Source organism: Miniopterus natalensis, chromosome 20 (genome assembly GCF_054644295.1).
Source record: "Miniopterus natalensis isolate mMinNat1 chromosome 20, mMinNat1.hap1, whole genome shotgun sequence".
Classification (NCBI taxonomy): Eukaryota; Metazoa; Chordata; class Mammalia; order Chiroptera; family Miniopteridae; genus Miniopterus; species Miniopterus natalensis.
In genome coordinates, this window is record NC_142100.1 from 9,084,170 (window position 1) to 9,103,136 (window position 18,967).

An 18,967-nucleotide genomic window follows, 5' to 3' on the forward strand; every position below is an offset into this window, starting at 1 on the left:
GGCGGCCGGGCGGTGGATCCCCTCTTTCTGACAGCCTGGTCCCCCACTGAGAGCCAGGAGCTGTGAAGCAGAAACAGTCACAGTTCAACCGAGAGCAAAGTCAAGTGCATCAGCGGCCCCTGAGGCTGGGTGCCATGCCCCGAGGGGTTGCCCTTCGCTCACCTCCCTCCCCAGGACTCCTGATAGAGAAGAAAGGGAAAAAAAAAAGCACTATTTGCGTTTCCACCGAGACTTTCATGAAAAGCCTTCCTAGTTGTTGCCCCGGTGATGTCAGCGGCCGGCAAAATCCTGCCTTTTCCCCAGCTCCAGGGCTTGACCACACCCCCCAATTTAAGGAGGCAGCTCTATTAGGAACATTATGGTCTTTGCATCCTTTCGCCACGAGCCGGGATTCCCGCAGGTAGTTGGGAAGAGACCGCGGACCTCGCGGGGAGCTCACTCGGGACGATCCCTCACCCGGCCTCTCCCGCAAAGTAGTAAGTGGGGCGTGAGTTTCTGCCTGTAACTTTGCGGGCCATTTTCCTATTCCTTTATTTATTTATTTTTTTAAAATTCCGTGTAATTAAATGGTAAATTGATGGGGACTTTTAGGATACAAGTGGGCTTTCTCTTTTCAGATTTTCTTGGGCTTTCCATTCAATCGTTTAATAATGATTTTCGGAAACACTCCCTAACCTGGTTCAAATAGCCTAAAATCAAGACGGTTTCACTCTTTTCCCCCGTTTATAGGAGCAAAATCACGCACGTTGGGGGCACGCACGGATCACAGGTCGGAAGCGCGGAATTTTCTCCGTGTATCGGGACACTCCCAAGACCTAAAGCTGTTGGCTCCACGTCGGGGTGTCTCACTTCTTTTTTCCCTCTTTGAGTCCGGGGAAGCCTATTGTTTTTACACCTTTTTGTTTTTTCCTAGCAGCTTAATGAGTTGCTCTCCTAGAGAGGAAATCGCTGCAGGTTTGAATGCAGTAAACCCAAAGCCCAGCTAGGCTTTTGGGTGTTTCCCTGACCGTGACTCAGTTTTCCAAGGTTCTGCCTGTCTTTGGGGCTGCTGTTGAGATGGGGGGGTCTCTGAGTCAGGGGGCGTTTCTCCCCTCCATGGCGGAGCTGGACTCAGGGGCACTGCCATGGAAAAGCAGGAGGTGCTGGACGGCCACCCCTGCCCTGCGGGGATTTTATCCGCAGTCCCACTGTGTGGCTCATCTCCTGTGGGAACGTCTCTGCTGCCCCCTTTTAAATAGCATTTTATGCGGGCAAACTGTTGAAAAGATGCTGGGTTGCTGAGATCTAAGCATTCGATTGCAAGTTATCCTTGTGATCTCTGGGCTAAGTTTGTTTTGCTTTTTAATCTCCAGGCCACTTTTCTTCCTACCTCATATCCTCACTGTGCAACTGAAAAGACAGATATTTGTTAAGCAACAGTGAATGCAGATTCGACGATAACTTGGCAGCCCCATTTGATTTGTAAATGACTGGCACTTAAACTCTTTCATCAGCTGTGGTTCTGGATTGCGTCGCCTCTTTTTTATCTCAACAGCAAACCCTTTGCTTCTGCAGGGACAGGCTACCCGTGGAGGGCTGCCGGGTGGCCACTGGTGCTCCTGAGATTCCTACTTACCTGTTGTTCCCGAGTGGAGGGAAGGGTGAGCTAATGAGCTAATGTCTTCAAAGTGCTTTGAAGATGAAAAGCCCTTTTCATGTGTCCCGCATTGTAGTTATTAATATTAATATTTGAAGAACCATGCTGCTTCTAATTGTAAATCCACCACTTGCATCCTTGCCAGCCCAGCAGTGGGAAAACAAACAGTGGAGGCAGCCAGGCAGCCTCTTCCGTCCGGGTTCGGCTGCCGAGGGTGCGGGACGCCAGCGAGCGTCTGATTGCAGAGAAGGCACCTTTGTCCTGCGGGCTCCTGGCACCGAGGCGCTGGGCCGTCGAGGTGCCGGGGAGTCCAGGAGTAGAGCCCGGGGAGGGTGGGTAGCAGGGCTCAACCCTTCAGTATCTGACATCTGTGACCTTGGGGGGTTGGTCGAGGGCGTGCGCCTGGGCCAGTTTACCTGCCTCGGGGAACACTGCAGTTCAAGGCGAGCGGGGTCAGAGCCGGCACCAGCCCTGGCTTTGGGGTCAGGAGCTGGACGTGCACTTGGGTTCCCGTAGACGTTGGCTTTGTAACTGAGAACAAGACATCCACCTTGCCTGTGCCTTATTTTCGTCTCTGAAATGTGAATAGTGGTTTGGGCCCCACCCATTCCACACAGAGGACAGGACAGAAGTCAACGGCTTAGAGCTTTGCAGTAAGAGGGAGCGCGGTGGGGAGAGCGTGAAGTGCTGCGTAGCACGGGCCTGTGGGTGCGGGGCCCGGGCAGAGCCGGGCGGGAGACAGGCACATGCTCGGGAACCAACGGTCAGCTCTCGCCCCGCTGTCCTGGTGGCACACGGGGCCCAGGGCACGAATAGCTGGGTGTCTTCGTGGTCATTCACGTTCTGCTGTACTGCAGGGTTTTATTTATCTCTGAACAGATCTGTTTGCCATGGCAACTCCGTCTCCCTAATTACCATTAAAATTCCCATCTGCATGAAATAGCAGAGGGAGGGGTTACAGCCCCGAAACTGGTCATCCCTCTTTCCTTCCCCTCCTATCTCTCTCTCTCTCTCTCTCTCTCTCTCTCTCTCTCTCTCTCTCTCTCTCTCTCTCTCTCTCTCTCTCTCTCTCTCTCTCTCCCCTCCCTCTCCTCCCTCTCCTCCCTCTCTGCTTCTCTCCCTTTATGGAAATTAAATTAAAAAGTATTTACTCTTTGGGCAAAACAAATGTGATTTACAGCAATTTAGTGCCACTTGAGGCAAATCTTGTGAGTTTATTTAATCCCTCGGAAATTTAGATACGAAGACAACTCACTTGCCTCATTCATTTCCTTTGTTCCTGTTCTACTGAAAATGTAGCTTTAGAGCGCTCATTTTAAATCTGGATGACTGTCTGGATCTAACACCTGGTCTCCCCGACTTTACCCGACGAGAATAACAATCCCTCCTGTTTTCTGAGCGCGTGGTGCCTTGCTCCAGGTAGACCCAGGGCCCGTGCTGGGTGCTCTGCGAGGACAGCTTCATCGACCGACAGTGCTGCCTTCGAGGTGGGCACTCCTGTCACCTCCATGTAGCGAGTGAGGCCCCTGCAGCTTGGTGATCCGGTTGGAACCAGGGGAATGTCAGCCCAGGGCTCTGGCTGGAGTTGTGTCCCATAGGAACCCGAGGAGCTTTGAGAAGCTCAAGTTCAGGCTGGGGTTTCCTGCTTAGCCCTGTGATTTGCTTTTCTCTGGGAGAATACTGTGGATTAGGCCTGTTTTCCAAAGGGGAATCTGCAGATTAATTAGTCGTTAGGAAGATGTCAACTCTGAAGAAAGGCTACAAGGTCTAATCAACGGGATCAGTACATCTCTTCCTCAGTCCCTCTTGTGACAAATATCTAGTGAATTTCTACTCTGTGCCCAGCCTTGTGTTGGGTGCTGTGATGAACACATAAGGAACAAAACGTAAATTCCGTTCAAAAAATAAACAATTTATTTTGGGAGGCAAAATTTTATCTGGAAAGAGATTAAAAAGAAAAGGTAATGTAACTATTAAGTGATGTGATACAGCCCGTGAGTGCTTTGAGAGTTCAGATGGAAAAAACGGCATCCAGAGCAGCGAGGGAAGGACATTTGTGGTAGATTTTGATTCTCGGAGGGGCGGGTAGAGTTGACATTTCAGTTGCCTAGTGCTGGTAGAAGAGACAGTGTGGATAGTATTTACTAGAATAATAGTCAAGCAGCAAACTGTTAGTGCTGATGTCAAGAAAGTATCCTCAATGGGGGAAATAAAATTGATTAATTTTAGTATGATAATAGAAAAGTAGAAAACCTCAGAATTTTAGTCTTTTTCACATTTAAAACAAGTTTTTTTCATTTTGCAATAATTTCAGATGAACAAAATGTTGCAAAACATAGTACAAAGAGCTTTCAAAAGTGTTAAGTCCCTTAAAATTGTGAAATATAGAATGCAAATCACTCTTTTTTTATCTTAGGTGCCTCAGGTGATCCTTAACCCAAAAGGATTCCTGTCAATGAGGGGAGAGAAGTGATGCCAGTCTCTTGGGGCTACCTAACTAAAACCACAGCTTCTCAGGAAAGGCAAGGAGCCTCGTCAGATGTGGCCATCCTCTGGCATGTGGCTGGAGAGGCACTGACAAGTCCTGAACTGTCCTTTCTGCCTGGCCTGGCTTAGGTTGCAGCTAAGGTACAAATAAAACTTCTGCTCAGCAGGTGGCACAGAAGCCTGCTCCTCAGTGGGCTCTGCCTTCTAAACACTCGTCATAATTACTTATGAATTTAGCCAAGTTAGTCCGGATACTGCTTTGCTACTCCAAGTGGGTTCCTCTGACCAGCAGCGTCCAGCCAGCATATTCTGGGGGCTCCTTAGAAGTATACTGTCAGGTGGGACCTCAGACCCGCTGAATTGGGCTTTTCTGCATCATAACATGCCTCCCAGGTGAGTCTTATGCATACTGGCTGGAGAAGCACTGGTGTAAAAAACAAACAAACAAACAAACAAACAAACAAAAAATCCACGAACAAATAAAAACTTGCAATATTTTCCCCAGCAGCTTGTTACTTCCTTATATTTCTATCTAGTTGCTAAAGTGTTACTCCGCAAAAGATTGGCATTTATATACAAAGCTGTTGGTTTAGCTCAGGAAGCTGCAGTATTGCCCCATTTGTGCTGTGCAATCTTTCAGCGAGTTCGCGCCCCACTGTTAGAAAAGTGCGGCCTTCTGGGTTTTGTGCATTACAATGAGCCAAACAGACTGTCATTCAACAGAAATTGTGGCGTTTTTCTCCTGCGAGATTCTCAACCTATGGTTTCAGAAGGGAATCCTGGTTTTGATTATTTAAATGCAAGGCCTTTAGAAAAAAAAATCAAGGGGTTTAGGCCACCTGGGTTCTAGCTCAATTACCCAGATAAATAATCTGGGCCACAGTGGGCAGTAAAGATAATAATTAATAAAAACCACCATTACTATTAATTAGTGAATGATTAGTAATGGCAGGCCCTGTGATAAAATAGTAATAATAATAGCCATTCTTTATTGACATTTTGTCATCTCTAAAGCACTCTGCCAAGCACTTTTATTTTACACAATCCTTCTCAATAATCCTGAAAGGGTTGGTACTATTATCTCCTTTTTATAGTTGAGGAAACTGAGACTTTGTAATGTTAAGAAATTTGCCCACGACCCAAAAGCTCAGCGAGGAGCTCCAGGCTAACCCACAATCTGTAATGTCAGAGCTCTTTATCACTCCGCAAAACACTTAACCTCTCCTCTCAGTTTCTTCAAATAAAAAAAGGGGCAGCTATGATGATGAATTTTTCCCAACTCCCAAGTTCATTGAATTTGGAAAATTCCTCTCTATATAAGAATGCCAGCAAGTTGTTTAGCACTGTATGGAGCAATTTGAACCTTATAATTGGGGCAATAAAATAAATGAAACTCCACCATGAAAATCATGATCAGACATAGTTTGATTTGAGAGCTCTAAGCAGCTGGTGTCCTTTAGTTAAATTTTAAAAGGGCAGTATTCAAACTTTCCTGTCCCTGTTCACTGTTCTCTCTCTGTCTCTATTTATGGTATCTCTCAGTTTTGTTGAGAGTTTCTTAACAGCCAGAGCCATATCTAAATTCTAGAATATATCTGACATGCTCCACACTCTATGAGTTGAAAGGTAATAATTTAAAACTTTAGGCTCCTTGGGGATTTCTTTGGCAGCAGCCAATGGGTTACAGTTGACATCTTTAGCCTGCAGCCCTTTTTGGGGTTTGATTTGGCCAAGAATCTCATCTATCTTACCCTCTGCTTTTCCATCTGTTTCTCGTTTTAAAAAACCTACAAACATTCTACTTTATTTATTCAGCTATTTATAGAGCACCTACTATGTGCATGGCACTGGAGTACATCTGAAGGCCAACTGTGACTATTTGCTGAATTTCACGGAACACTAGTCTGCTTTTACTGTAATCCAGTTTATCGAATGTTACCTCTGGTCTTCTAAAACATGTCCCCACACTAGAAAAAGGAGAGTGTTAGTTTCTGAATTTTCAGAGCCCAGGATTGGCACTGTTCTTGTCACAATCCCGGGCACATCGGAGCGGGCAGGGTGTAAAGTACAGTCCTGATGCTTATTGGAAGCCGCACATTTTGCCCATTGTTGACAACGTCGGTCCAGCGGTGTGATGGGTAGGGGTTTGTTTCCATGGGGAGGAAACATAAACCAGTCTACGAGGCACTCCTGGTTTCCTAATTGCGATGGTTAGCAGACTAGAACCATTTTAATTCCCTCTCTTTTTCAGGAGACATTAGTGAGTATACTCCTCGAGGAAGGGCAAAACCATATATTTTTGTATTATTATAATAACATGTGTCCATTTTTAGTATTCCAAGAAAGACCCGTTGAGCCATGTCAATTCATACAGAACTTGAAAGTGTTATGCTCAGTTAGAAGATAGGGGCTGTAGAGAGAAACAGGAGATGTCTATGAGTCATGTCTGGCCTCTAGTCAACTGAGGGGTGGGGGATTAATCAGCAGTAAGTTGAGGACAAGCAAGACTCAGATTTTTGTTGCTTTGTGAACTTAGTGAATTTATTTTAAGACCCAGAAGCCAATAGCATGTAAATCAGGACCACGCCTTTATTGGTCAGGGCCGGCTACTTAACTAAGAAGGGACGTTTCCTACGGTAATATTGGAATATTCAGTCATGACAATGAGGTTCTCATAGGTTTAGGAGTGAGGGGGAATTCATTTTCAATTCCTCTAAACCACTTTTTCTTTTCTTATTGTAAGCGCAAAGTTTCCTTGGTTTCCTTGGGGGAGTGAGGAATGTTCAGCTATCTAAATTTGATGCTAATCTGATTTAGTGCTTAAATGTGAATTTTTTGAGACTTGGACTTGGTAGATTTTGTTACACTGCCAGGTCAAGGGAGAGATCTACTGGAGTGATTTGAGAAATATAAATGCATTACTCAGGAAAATTAGAAAAAAATAATGCAAAAGAATACACACACTCGACATTCCAGTACCTCCATTAGTTTAGAGAAAAAATATGATGCTATCTGTAGTTAATTAAAGAAGTTGAACTTTGGGCTGCATATGGACACAGGTCATCACAAGCAATGACTCTTTTTTTTTTGGTCCCAGATGCATTTTCACTGTCTTGGTTACACTCAGGTTCTGAGACATGACTCTTGCACATACTGGCTGTATTTCACTATGGATGGGTTCTTTCACTCAGTCAGCACTGTTTGGTGCTGATGTCTACTGTGTGCCCTGTGAAAAGACACAGTCCCTACTTTCAAGCAACTTATAATACAGAAGCAGAAGAGATATCTACGCAGGAAGTAGATGAACTTTGGTAGGTCCATAGTGAGAGGAAACACCAAGGAGAAAGATTAAGGACTCTCTTCTAACTGCCTAGGAGGCTCAGGGAAGGCTTCCTGAAGGAGGTGGTACTCAGTCTTGTAGCCCAGCAGGAAGAGAGGTAGTCCCCTGAAGCACAGCAGAGCCAAACACTGAGCACGAGAGCTGCAGTGGAGGAATTAGAGGTGCTTTAGTGCAGGCTCCGAGCAATGAGAATCAATGGGAAGAAAACCCCATGTCCTCGACGGCTTGCACTGGGGGTGGGAGAGGTTAAAGGAGTTAGGGGAACAAGTATGTGGAAGCTCTGGGGAGCAAGGTTTAACTGGAGGGCTTTGGAGCTTGGCCATTTGTGGAAGGGGCTTCTGCAGCAGGTCTTCCTGGACCACAGACACTTGGCTTCTGGAAGGTTCTGGCTTTCCAGTTCTGGTTATGTCCCCATCTTTTGTTTCCATTGCAGGGGTGGGGGTGGGGGTGGGGGCAAGATTTGGTTTGGGTGCAGCTGGAGGTCACCGCTCTCTCCTGTGTGCATGCGTCCCATGCATGACTTGGGTTTGTTGTCTCTGAAAGGTAATTCAGGATCTTGTTAAAAACAAGGTGGGGCCATTTGGAACGGGTTCTGCAGATACAGTCTGAGTTTCTAAAAACAGACATACACGGCCTTTATGTGGAAGAAGAAATTAAAGCTCTACTCATTGCACATTGAAGATGTGGCCTTGATAACGTGTGTGGCGGTATTGTCTTGAGTTTGGCAAAGGTGCCGGCCTTTGGAGCAAGTTTCCTTTAAACAATTAGCACTTTCAAAGGCAAATTCTTTTTCTCCCGCATTCCAGGCTGAAAGGATATCCTTTTTGTATAAATTGATGAGGATCCTAACTTGTTAATATTAGGAGAAAGGCTAAATGCAGGTCTACTTAAATTTTACATCGCTTTCAAAGAGGAAAACACACACCTCCATCTCCCGTCACAGCATTATGGCACTTTTGTGGTCCCCATGCTGGACCTTCATACCCAGGGTACACTGGAGCCATCGTTTTTGACCTATGACGTGAACATGAAGACTGAAGGGTCAGGTCAAGTTTAAAACACACTGCAGCCCGGCCGGGTGTGGCTCAGTGGTTGAGCGTTGGCCTAGGATCCAGGAGATCATGGTTCAGTTCCAGTCGGGGCACATGCCCGGGTTGTGGGCTCGATCCCCAGTTGGGGGTGTGCAGGAGGCAGCCAATCAGTGACTCTCTCTCATCATTGATGTTTCTATCTTTCTCTCTCCCTTCCTCTCTCTGAAATCAATAAAGATATATTAAAAAAGTAATAATAATAACAAAATAAAATCAAATCAGTGAACATTTAAAATAAAATAAAGATATGTTTTAAAAACACCCACACACAATGCCTCTGTTGGTGGCAGTGTATTTTGACTTCTCTGTTAGGGAAGGCAGTGTGTCGATATGTAATCAAATATAGAAGGTACACATTCTTTGTCCCAACAGCACCAATTTAAAATTGACTAAAACTGAGAATAGAAAATATTTCAGGAAGTTTTCTAATGACAAGGAATTGAGGTGAAATTAATTTTACAATAAGAGTCTCCTTAAGAAAAGGCTAATACATACCTACGATACTCGGCAATCATACTTTGGGATGTAGAACTGTACTTAAGACATAGAAAAATGTCCACAGCATTACATATATCAAACATCAGTGCAAATATCAGATTGCAAAATAGCATGCAGAGAATAAAACTATGAAGGTAAAATTATGATCATATGTATACGTTATATCTATATACATATGGTATATAGGTGAATTTAAAAATACCTAGAAGAATGCTGAACAAAATATTAGTATGATTAGCTCTAGATAGTGGGATTTCAGGTGATTTTGGCATACATTTTAGAATTTTCTGTATTTTTATTGTAATTTTTCAATAAATGCATATTATTTTGGCAAAAACAATTATTTTCATAAGAAAAAAATTTAAAGTATAGCTTACCAGGTTATTTAGCTTAAAAGTATAGTCTTTCCTTGAGGAGCACGTGATCCAAAGTGAAAAATGCTCAACTGAAGGCATATTATCACCTGGACAGGCAGCCACAAGGGGCAGAGTTCACGTGGACTGGAGGCCGCCTCCAGGAAGGCCTCATCTCGCCTCCCTGTGAGTCCCTGCTCTTCTGTCCCCTTGCCTGACCCCTCTCCCCACCCCCAGTGCCCCAGCTTCTCTTCATTCTAGGCATCACCCAGACCGCCCCTGGAGAGAGCTGGGTGAAGGAAGGGTCTGCCTGCAAATCCTGGCCCTGGAGGGTGGAAAGCGCTAGAAGCTGTGGGTCACTTGCATTATAAAGAATGGAACTCTCTCCAGAGTCCCACAGGAAACTAGTTCAAGGTGCTCTGTTGAATGCGAGACCACCACATAAACCAAATGGCTACCATTTTTGGTCCTCTGCACAGACTGCCCATTTTTCTCCCGGAAACCCAGAATGGGGAGGCAGAGAAGGTGGCTGAAGCCCTCGAGGCAGGCCTCCGCTTGGCCAGCTAACAGCCTCGCGGGTCTTTCTCTTCATCTGTAAAAAAGGGGCTTAAGTGAGTTATGGTTATGTGCCAGTTTTTTAACTTACAGTCTTATGTTCAACAGTTATTTGTGTGCTACCCACCTGCCAAGGCTGGCCTGGGGCCTCAGGATAGGGGGTGAAGGGAAAGGCTAAATCCTTGCCCTGGGGGGCTTGCATTCGAATGGGTGGGAGTGGGGAAGACAGTGACCAAGCGGCTAAGGGCCCGAGTGGGGAACAGGGTGCTGCTGTTTATAAGGAGTGATGGCAAAGGCTTCCTTGATAAGTGACATCAGATAGGCGGTGAATAAAGGGACACAGTGTCCCCTTAGAAATGGGTCACAGCAATCTCTTACTTCCAGTGGATTTTATCTAGCCCTGCAATCCACTTAGATTCTCTGATCTGAAAATCAAGCGTTATTTACATCAGATCCACCTCTTACATTTTCACTCTTACGAGACACATTCAGTCACTCACTCACTGATTCTAATAAACGAATTTTATTATGCTCCTGGGTCTGTTGGAAATTGCAGAGATATAAGCATGAGTAAGGCATGGTGTCGACCTCCAAAGAGCCCAGAGTTTAGTGGGGGAGGCAAACAGCAGATGTTTATAAAACAGCATGTTAGGCACAGTGATTGAAATAAACGTGAGGGACAGAGGAGGGGCTGCTAGCCTGGCCCAAGTGAGGGGCGCTTCAGGAAGAATTCCCGGCAGCAAAATCTTTGAGATTGGCCTAAAATCGCCCTAAGGAGCAGCGGGGTAGCTGGGCATTTCTGTCAGAGGGGACCCGTGAGAAGGGCAGGCAAGTGAGCAATGCACAGGGTGCTTAAAGGAAAAACCTAGAGTTCTGACTGGGAGCTGCAGGCTTGGGGTTTGCATTGGTGCAGGGTGAGGGGTGGGCTGAGGCTGGAGCACAGTCCTGGAGGCCAGGGTGGCTGGTCCCAAGCTTCCTGAGGACAAAGTCACTTCAGATCCACCGATTCTGCTGCCTGAGCCTTGCCGGTCCCAGGCAAGAAGAATAAACTCAGTTCTTCGTGACTGTTACCCAGTGTTCGAATCACTCCTGCTCTGAGACAGGCCCAGGGTGCTGCTGGGCTGGGGAGTCAGCCTGAAATCACAGTTGTTTTGTATTTGGGTGATAAACGGTTATAATGCCAAGACAAAAACGCTGGTCCAGCTCATGTTCAAATAGCTGTCATGTGGGAGGGAATTCTCTTTGGCTGACGAGTCCAAAAAAAAAAAAACCCAACAAAAAACACACACCCATCACCCAAACACTCCTTTCTGCTTTTTCCGAAAGGGTTTATGTCCACAGCAGCTGTTCTGTGTCACAATCTACAAGTGGGGAAAAGGAGGGTTCTTTTTTTCTTTCTCCAAAAAAATAAAAAAAAATAAAGCAGTAATCCATTTCTGTCCCAGAGTTATTTCCTGAGATGAGAGCCCTGGCAACTCCCTCTTTCCAGCTTCCTCCCGGGCGAAGGGCTTTTCCCCAAGGGAAGTGTCCTTCACAGAGCACAGCTTGGAGAAGCCCGAGCGAGCGCACCATATGTGGGCTGCAGGTTTCCTGCCTCGCTCCGCTCTGGCCGGGCAAAGAGAAAACACGGGGCCAGGGAGCCTTTTTCCGAGAGGAGGCTGGCTGGCAGGTTGAAACCCTTGTGCCTTTGGGCTGGGCTTCAGATGACACTGCCAGCTCCCAGAGTCCCTTCTCTGGCAACTCTGGAAGTAAAGCAGGAACCCAGAGGGTGAAGGTCTTTTCCTGCTTGGGGGAGTCTGGAAAGGTTCGTAGGGCCTACTGCTCACGCTTCGCACTCTGCCATCTTCCAAGATTCCCTCTTCCCCACACCAGCTGAATGAACCGGCCTCTCTTCCCCCCATGTTGCTGGTCAACCACTCATCACATTATATTGTAGTTATTCATATGTGGTCTGTCTGCTCTACTGCCTGAGGATGGAGACTCTGTCTTTCTGGGTTTTATCCTGAGTCTGATAGAATGTAGGGTCGATGAGAGCAGGGATCTTTGTCTACCGGTGTGTCTCCAGTGCCTAGAACAGTGCCTGGCACATAGCAGGCACTTAATAATTATTTACTGAGCAAATGCACAAGTTCCTAAGGAAGGGAGCCGTTGGCATGCTTGGTGAATGAATGATTGAGGTGTGTGATGACTCGGGATCTGTGAGGTTCTGGGGGTGGAAATCGGTGGGGAGGATGCTGAGTGGCTTCCCGATCCCTGCTCGTTTCCCAAAGGTATAAGCTGCCCTGGAGGGCCCCGGAGGGATGACCAACCTTTCCCTAGGGAACCTGGTCATGGTTAAGTCATTCTCACTGTTACACAACCACGTTAAATTCTAAGTCTCATCATGAGTAGATCAAAAACATTGAAGGGGGAGGTGCACGAGTCATTAGGACTCTAAAACCTGATTTTAAGATTAAGCAAGGAACGCTTCGGTAGCAGGAAGCATGGAGCTGGCTGAGACTAGCCTTAGAAAACACTGTGAGGACGAGTCCACGCTGACCTCTTATTCAGCCCTCAGTCCGATTTCATGCTCAGTGCCCAGTGCAGAGCCTGACACAAGGCAGCTGCTCACTAGGTTTGGAAACAAACTCTGAATAGGTGACTACAGATACAGATGTTAACAATGTCCTTGGACTAAAGGACTTGGACCTTTTTTTAATCCTGTGTTACCACTGGGGAGTCCTCCTTGGGCGGGGAGAGAATTTTGCTGCAATGGTGATCAATTCCCTGCAAAACTAGACACAAAATCTTGAGTAACACAGCCTCACTACCTTTAGTGTCTTCTCCTCCTGTTTAAGTTAGTGTTACTTTGACGGCTTTGGGAAGAAAATTCTACTTTTTAGAAAAAAATGACATCATAAAAAGGTAAAGTTCCAGTTAAAAGCAATAAGCACAGTTCTGGGCTAAGTCAGGATCATTTCATATTGCTCAGACTATCTAACTGTGTCACTGGAATACATTTGATATGAAAGCAGCTATTGCTCATTGGCTATTGTGCTGTATGGAGATGGTGAACCAAAGCTGCAAATTGAGGATGACACACAGTACTCTTTATTTTTCTCGAAAGGTGTGAGGGCTTTAAATGTTGGCAAGGAGACAGGAAAAAGACAGACAAATACAAAGCAGTTGCGTTGAAACTAAATCGTAACTTTCTAACAATACGAGCTTGGCCTCTGAATGATATGCTTAGGAATTTAACCTTCTAAATTATTCCAGAAAGATATTTTAAAAGTATAAGATATGGAATTTATGAAAGTGTGTGAACCAGTGCACTTTAGAAAGCCTCTGGGTCACCAGAAGTGTTTGATATACAAGTGATTTTCCTGATAACCCACAGCTAGCTGGAAAGTCCCTCAGCCCAGAACATTCCTTAAGCTTTCTGGTCATTTAAACGTTCAGCGTAGATAATAGCTCTCAACGAGAGTTACTTAATAGCCCTACTCCTTTCTTCAAGATGTACTGTTTAATCCCGTTTCCAGGTCTTCTGTCTGTTCCCCCGTATCTTGGGTCCTGGCTAACGGGTCTGTCTGGTAGAGCTTTTTCATTCTTAATTTCTTCCATCTTCTCTCTATTTTTTCCTTTATCAATCTGTTTATGCCACCAGTGTGTACTGCGTGCCAGCTGTGTGCCAGGCCTGGTTGGGTGGAGGGAGGGTGAAGTAGGGGTGGGGATGTTACTAAAAAAGACACACGAGACCTAGTTCCTGCCCAGAAACCCTACAAAAGGGTCTTTTTTACACTCTTTAACTGCTTGTCTTCTGCCTCACTCAGAGGCTGTCCACCCTCCGTGCTACTTTGCCGTCAGGGGACTGGCTCTGCCTTGGGTCTGTCCTGCTCTCTGGTTGCTGGGGTCAGTCGCTTCATCCCTCTGAGTTATTTTTCCCCAACCTCTAACACAAAGAGGTTCCTAAAGGAGACTCCAGCCCTCAGATTCGAGCCATCCTGTGGCTTCTAAGGCACCCATTGGTGTGTCCAGCGGCTCAGTGAACCCTTTCTCCCATGCAGGTGCTGAAGATAAGATGAGCTACTTTGTGGATTCTGCAGTGAATGGCCCCACCCCGTACTCAGCGGCGCGTCCTGCGGTGGCGGTAAGTGGGGTCTCTTCCAGGTCCCCCTGGCCTCCCTCCCCTGCCTTCTCTCCTCCCTTGTGCCTTGACCTTCCCTAGACCAAGGAGCCAGGGACCCAGCTCCAAAGTTAGAGTCAGCTTGGGATCTTTCGGAAGAGCTAGATTGTGAAATTATGTCTTTTTATCAGCATATAAAGTAAAAATCCAAGACTGATGGATTGACTGGGAAAGATTTTGCAGTGTTTGTGTTTCAGAGACTGTGTCTCAAGCATGATGAACAGGTAAAGCCAGGTGATTTTTTACTGCTCAGTTCACTTGGCAAGGATTTTTCATGTACTGATGCATCTAAGTTGAATTATGCTGACCTATTGTCAGCATAATTAAACTTAGTTTTGACCTCATACATAAAGCACGGAACACAAGCTTTCTAATGACAGAATTTGAAACTAGGAATGTGATAATAAGTTTATAAGAAAATCTCATAAATTGTAAAATGAGAGGGTAAAGAAACTTTAAACTAGGACTACATGGAGTCTCTTGCCCTCAGGGGAGAAGACTCACCCAGACTGTGTGCCAATCGGTAGAAATGTTGAGATATATTTCTCATAAATTATTATGTGAGATCCCATAATTTTCATTCATCAATTCCAATGTTAAATGAAACTTTAATATTAGCAGATGTGCATTCACTATTCATTCTGAATTCTGTGTGTTTGGTACTAAGACAGCCATCATAAACGTTGAACTCTTTTTACTTGCTCTGGTAATGGACAGATACGTTTGATGTTAAGCCTCCCCGGTACATTTATGGGTCTAAATAGATGCCCATCCACCAGAGCTTTTTTTCTGACTCCAGTCTTTGGCTGTCTAGCCTGAGACTCTGCAGATTTTTTGGCACTGGTACCTTTAAGTTAACCGTAACCTCCCACTGTAATTCTTTATTGAAAGACCTCATGTGTTTGAAAATTATTTTCTCCAGTATTGAAAAGTTAATTACTCAAAAGCTATTCTGTGTTTAAGGGGCGGTGAGCACACCTCTACTGCTGTTCTGTTACACGTTTCTTCTTAGAAAAAGGCTTCTGTTTTCATATAAGCACCATTCACTATTCTAAAAATACAAGAATTAAGGAAAGGTTTAGACTCCAATTTACATCAGAAATGTGTTTTAAAACATACGAACACACACACATAACAAGAGTCAGTGGGTTTTGCTTAGTGGCAATTGCCGAGGGACTTGTACATTAGGGTCACAAAGGGGTTGCAGAAGCTGCCAGGGAACAGCTCCTCCCGTTTTCCCCACAGCTCAGCACAAATTACATGAAAGTTTTCTTAAAGATGATCTTGTAGAGATTTATTCAACATAAGTAAGAAGATTGTGATGTCAGGGCAAAATGTGTCATTGACTTGGGAAAGTAGGCTAAAAAGACAATTTATGTTAATTCTCTTTACCAGTATTGTAATCAAATTAAACAGGATTAAAACTTGTCTAAAAAATTGATGCCACACCAATTTGAATTCATTTTATTTTAGATACTTAAATAAAAAAACATAAGTATAGAAATTGTAGGTATAATATTCAATTAACCTAGACAAGGTATCTGAAAATTATATGAGATTAAAAAAACCAGCATAATAAAAATGCATATTTTTGACTAGAGACCACTCCCCCCAACTGAATGCACTGGGTATTTTTAATGCATTTGGAATGATTTCTCCTGGTTTCAAAACAAAGGGCCCATTTACCTCCACCCCCAACAGCCGTGTGTGAAAGGCATTACCAACACGCCGAATCCCTTTCACTGCAAATTTCAGTGTTGTTGGGCAAACGCAGAAGGTTGGCCAAGAGAGCTGCCGAGTGGTTGGTCCAACACTCTCAACTCAGAACTTCTCTCTGCGCCTCAGTTTCTCCATCACTGGAACTGGTTAGGCAACATTTCAGAACATAGAGCAAGCAGAAGGGTCCTCCAATGTCCTCAGACACACTCTCTCTAATAAAAATAAATTAGTAAATCATGTTTGTTAGTACAAACTCAAGTTCTGTCAACCAGCTCCGACAGATGACCTTCAGCTTTAGGCTTGGCTGTAATAAGCAGTCAAAGAAATCTGTAAGTTGCCCACAGGATGTAACCTCAGAACACTGGCATCAGAGAAACTAGCAAGTCGCACACTTTCAACCCCAGCCTAAGGTTTCCTGGAAGAGCTTCACTGACTTTCCAGACGAGGAATCAAAGCCCGAGGCACCCAGTCTTCTCAGCTCTGGCGGAGCCCCTCTGTCTAGAGCTAAACCAAGGATGCTTAATCTAATAATCCAAGTCCTTCTGTCCGGTGCCCTGGTCTCTGCTTAGTTAGATTGGGCCACCAAGGAAAGAAACTCTGTCCCAGGTCTGGACAGTTTGAGGGCGAAAGGAAAACCATGAGGCCGGGCAGTAGGTTTTCAGCTGTGTAATCCCCCCTCCCCCCAGGGGATATTTGGTGATATTTTTGGTTGTCAAAATGTGGGCGATGGAGATGCTACTGGCATCTAGAGGGAATGTAGCTAAATGTCCTACAATACACGGTACAGGATTATCCAGCCTCAAAGGTCAACAGTGGCCAGGTTGAGAGGCCCTGGCCTAGAGCAGCCACAGACCGAGTCTGAAGGAAGCATGACACTGTGTGTAGACTGGTCAAAGCAGGGCTTTGTTACTTGTAAATTATTGCTTTTGAAAGAGAAATCTTAAAAACAAAACAAATCTTGAGAAATGTATTCATGCTCTAAAGGGCTTTGCTTAGCATATGCTTTAGTTGTCCAAGAAGCCGTCTTCTAAATCAGGATAAGAGCCTTTGAGGATGACTCCATCTGGGATTCTTTGTGAACTAGGGGCCGCGCAGCATTATCTGTCCACTTGCTGTATCGGAATCATGCTTAACACAGTCTCAGCAACAAATGTGACAGTGACGCCGCCGTCATTGGGTAACAGCCATTCCCACAGAGCTCACGTTACCCGCCTCAGGGTCAGCTCCTCAAAACCAGGACCCGGTTTCCCTCTTGTAAGGTCAGCCCTTCTAGAGACTACAATGAATGGGGTGATGTCACAGCGGGGGCGGGGGGGCAACAGCCCTTTTGGAAGTTGTCTGGCCCTTGTGTGGGAGGGGGTGACATGGTCAGGTACTTATATGGCTTGTGTGTCAGGGACGCTTTTTATCCCAGGAGGAAGCTCTCCTTCCTGTTGTGTGATCTCAGCAAGCCTGCGGGGAGCCCTGGAAGTCCCTCACAGCTCTGGTCCCTTGTCCTCTCATGCGTCATCCTCTCCTTCACGCCACTGAGCCAGCAGAACTGGGGAAGGACAGGAACGGGAGGGATGGGTCACTCCTAGTATTGAGCAAACATGTCCCAGTCCTTGGCTACCTCGCAAACAAAGAGGACATGTGGGGGAGGTGCTTGGGGATTAATGAACCCCGGGGCCAAGTGGACTTTAGGAAGCACCTTGAGCTGTTGGAAGGGAAGGAACAGCACTCGCTGCCCACTCACCTCCCCAGAGCTCAGGCCCCTGGGGATGCGACAATGGGCTGGGGCAAGAGTGGCTGCCCAGGGTGCCGGGCCGCAGGAAGGCGCTGACGCCCAGGAGGTAAAATGGACATTCCAAAATGCTCAAACTCCCTAGGATGAGACTGGGTGTAGGGAACTTCCCTTGGAGTTTGAGGTGGGTTCACTGCCTTGAAAACTTGCCATTCTTTCTAGATCAAATGCTCTTCTCTTAGAATATGGTGACTGTATATATTGTTGTAATGAAAGCAAGGCCTTCAAAAACTGCCTGACAAAGACCTTTCTTTGACTTGTGAATTTATTATATGGAGGATTTCCAAGCTGTATAAATGGGATCATACTTACTAGACACCTAACTGCTTTGACTGTACAGAATAACGTGACATGAAGTCAGGGCTGTTTCAGACATATGATCACTGAATAAATAGGGCATGGAAACATGCCCAAGTACATGCTGGGTGCCAGCTCGGAGGGGGCACAAAGGAGTCTGACAGCCACTGGCAGGTTCTAGGCATTGGCCTTCGTCTTTCCTGTGCTGTTCCACATGGACGTGAGGGGCTGGCGGGCCTTCTGAATCTCTAATGTGGTGCTGGCCGAGGGGAGTAGCCTGGTCACCGGGCTTAGCTAAGTGTGTTGCAAACGCGAGCTCCAGACGCCCACCCCCAGACACAGCTGCTTGGCACAGAGGCCTTTAAGATTGACTGTGGGACTTGCCAATTTTTCATGGCTTGAGCAAACCTTATTTTGTACATTTTCTTTCTTCTTTCCATAATGGATGGATGGGTGGATGGACAGCGAACTCTATTTCCATCTTCTGACTCTGGTGCGGTAGAAGGGGCCCAGTCTTACCACTGCTTCTTTTGCACCAAGTGTTAGAGACAGGTTGCCTCCAGTGCTGGGCAGGAATGTAGCCTGGCCAATTATCACGGAAAGCACTTGGGTTTGGAGTCAGAAAGACCTGGTTTAAACTCTGGTCTGGTGCTCCTAGCCACTTGACCTTGGACAAATGGCTTAACTTCTTTGAGCCTCAGTGTCTTCGTCTGTGAAATAGGCAGATGTGAGGTCATCATGATGGTTAGGTGAGAAAATGCTTGTCCAGTGCCTGCCCCAAAGTTGACTGCAGTCACTTTTCCTTCCCTGAGGTTCACCGTGTCTTCTCCATCTCTCTCTGGACTTTGTGGTTATGTTAGGTGGATACGTGGAGGGCGGAGTAGAGATGGCTCTACTTATTGTCCATACAAGGGTGTTGTCAAGACAAGATGGGGCTACTGGGGGAGCGGTGGAGACATTGTTATTGAGAAACCTCCTTGTTTCATCACCCTCCCTGCACTAGAAACAGCTCTGTTGCCGCCAGATCAAAGTTCTCTTGTAATCAG

At 45.9% G+C, this 18,967-nt stretch overlaps 1 protein-coding gene across 1 annotated transcript in view; it reads left to right on the top strand.

Annotated features, from left to right (window-relative positions):
• The first annotated feature begins 399 nt into the window (after positions 1–399).
• Positions 400–18,967, top strand: part of ETS1 (ETS proto-oncogene 1, transcription factor) — a 120,677-nt gene continuing 102,109 nt past the window's right edge. The window contains exons 1-2 of the mRNA XM_016204457.2: positions 400–476; positions 14,004–14,086. Coding sequence (XP_016059943.1) covers positions 14,018–14,086 — 69 coding nt within the window. The 5' untranslated portion in view covers positions 400–476; positions 14,004–14,017. The remainder of the gene's footprint in view (positions 477–14,003; positions 14,087–18,967) is intronic.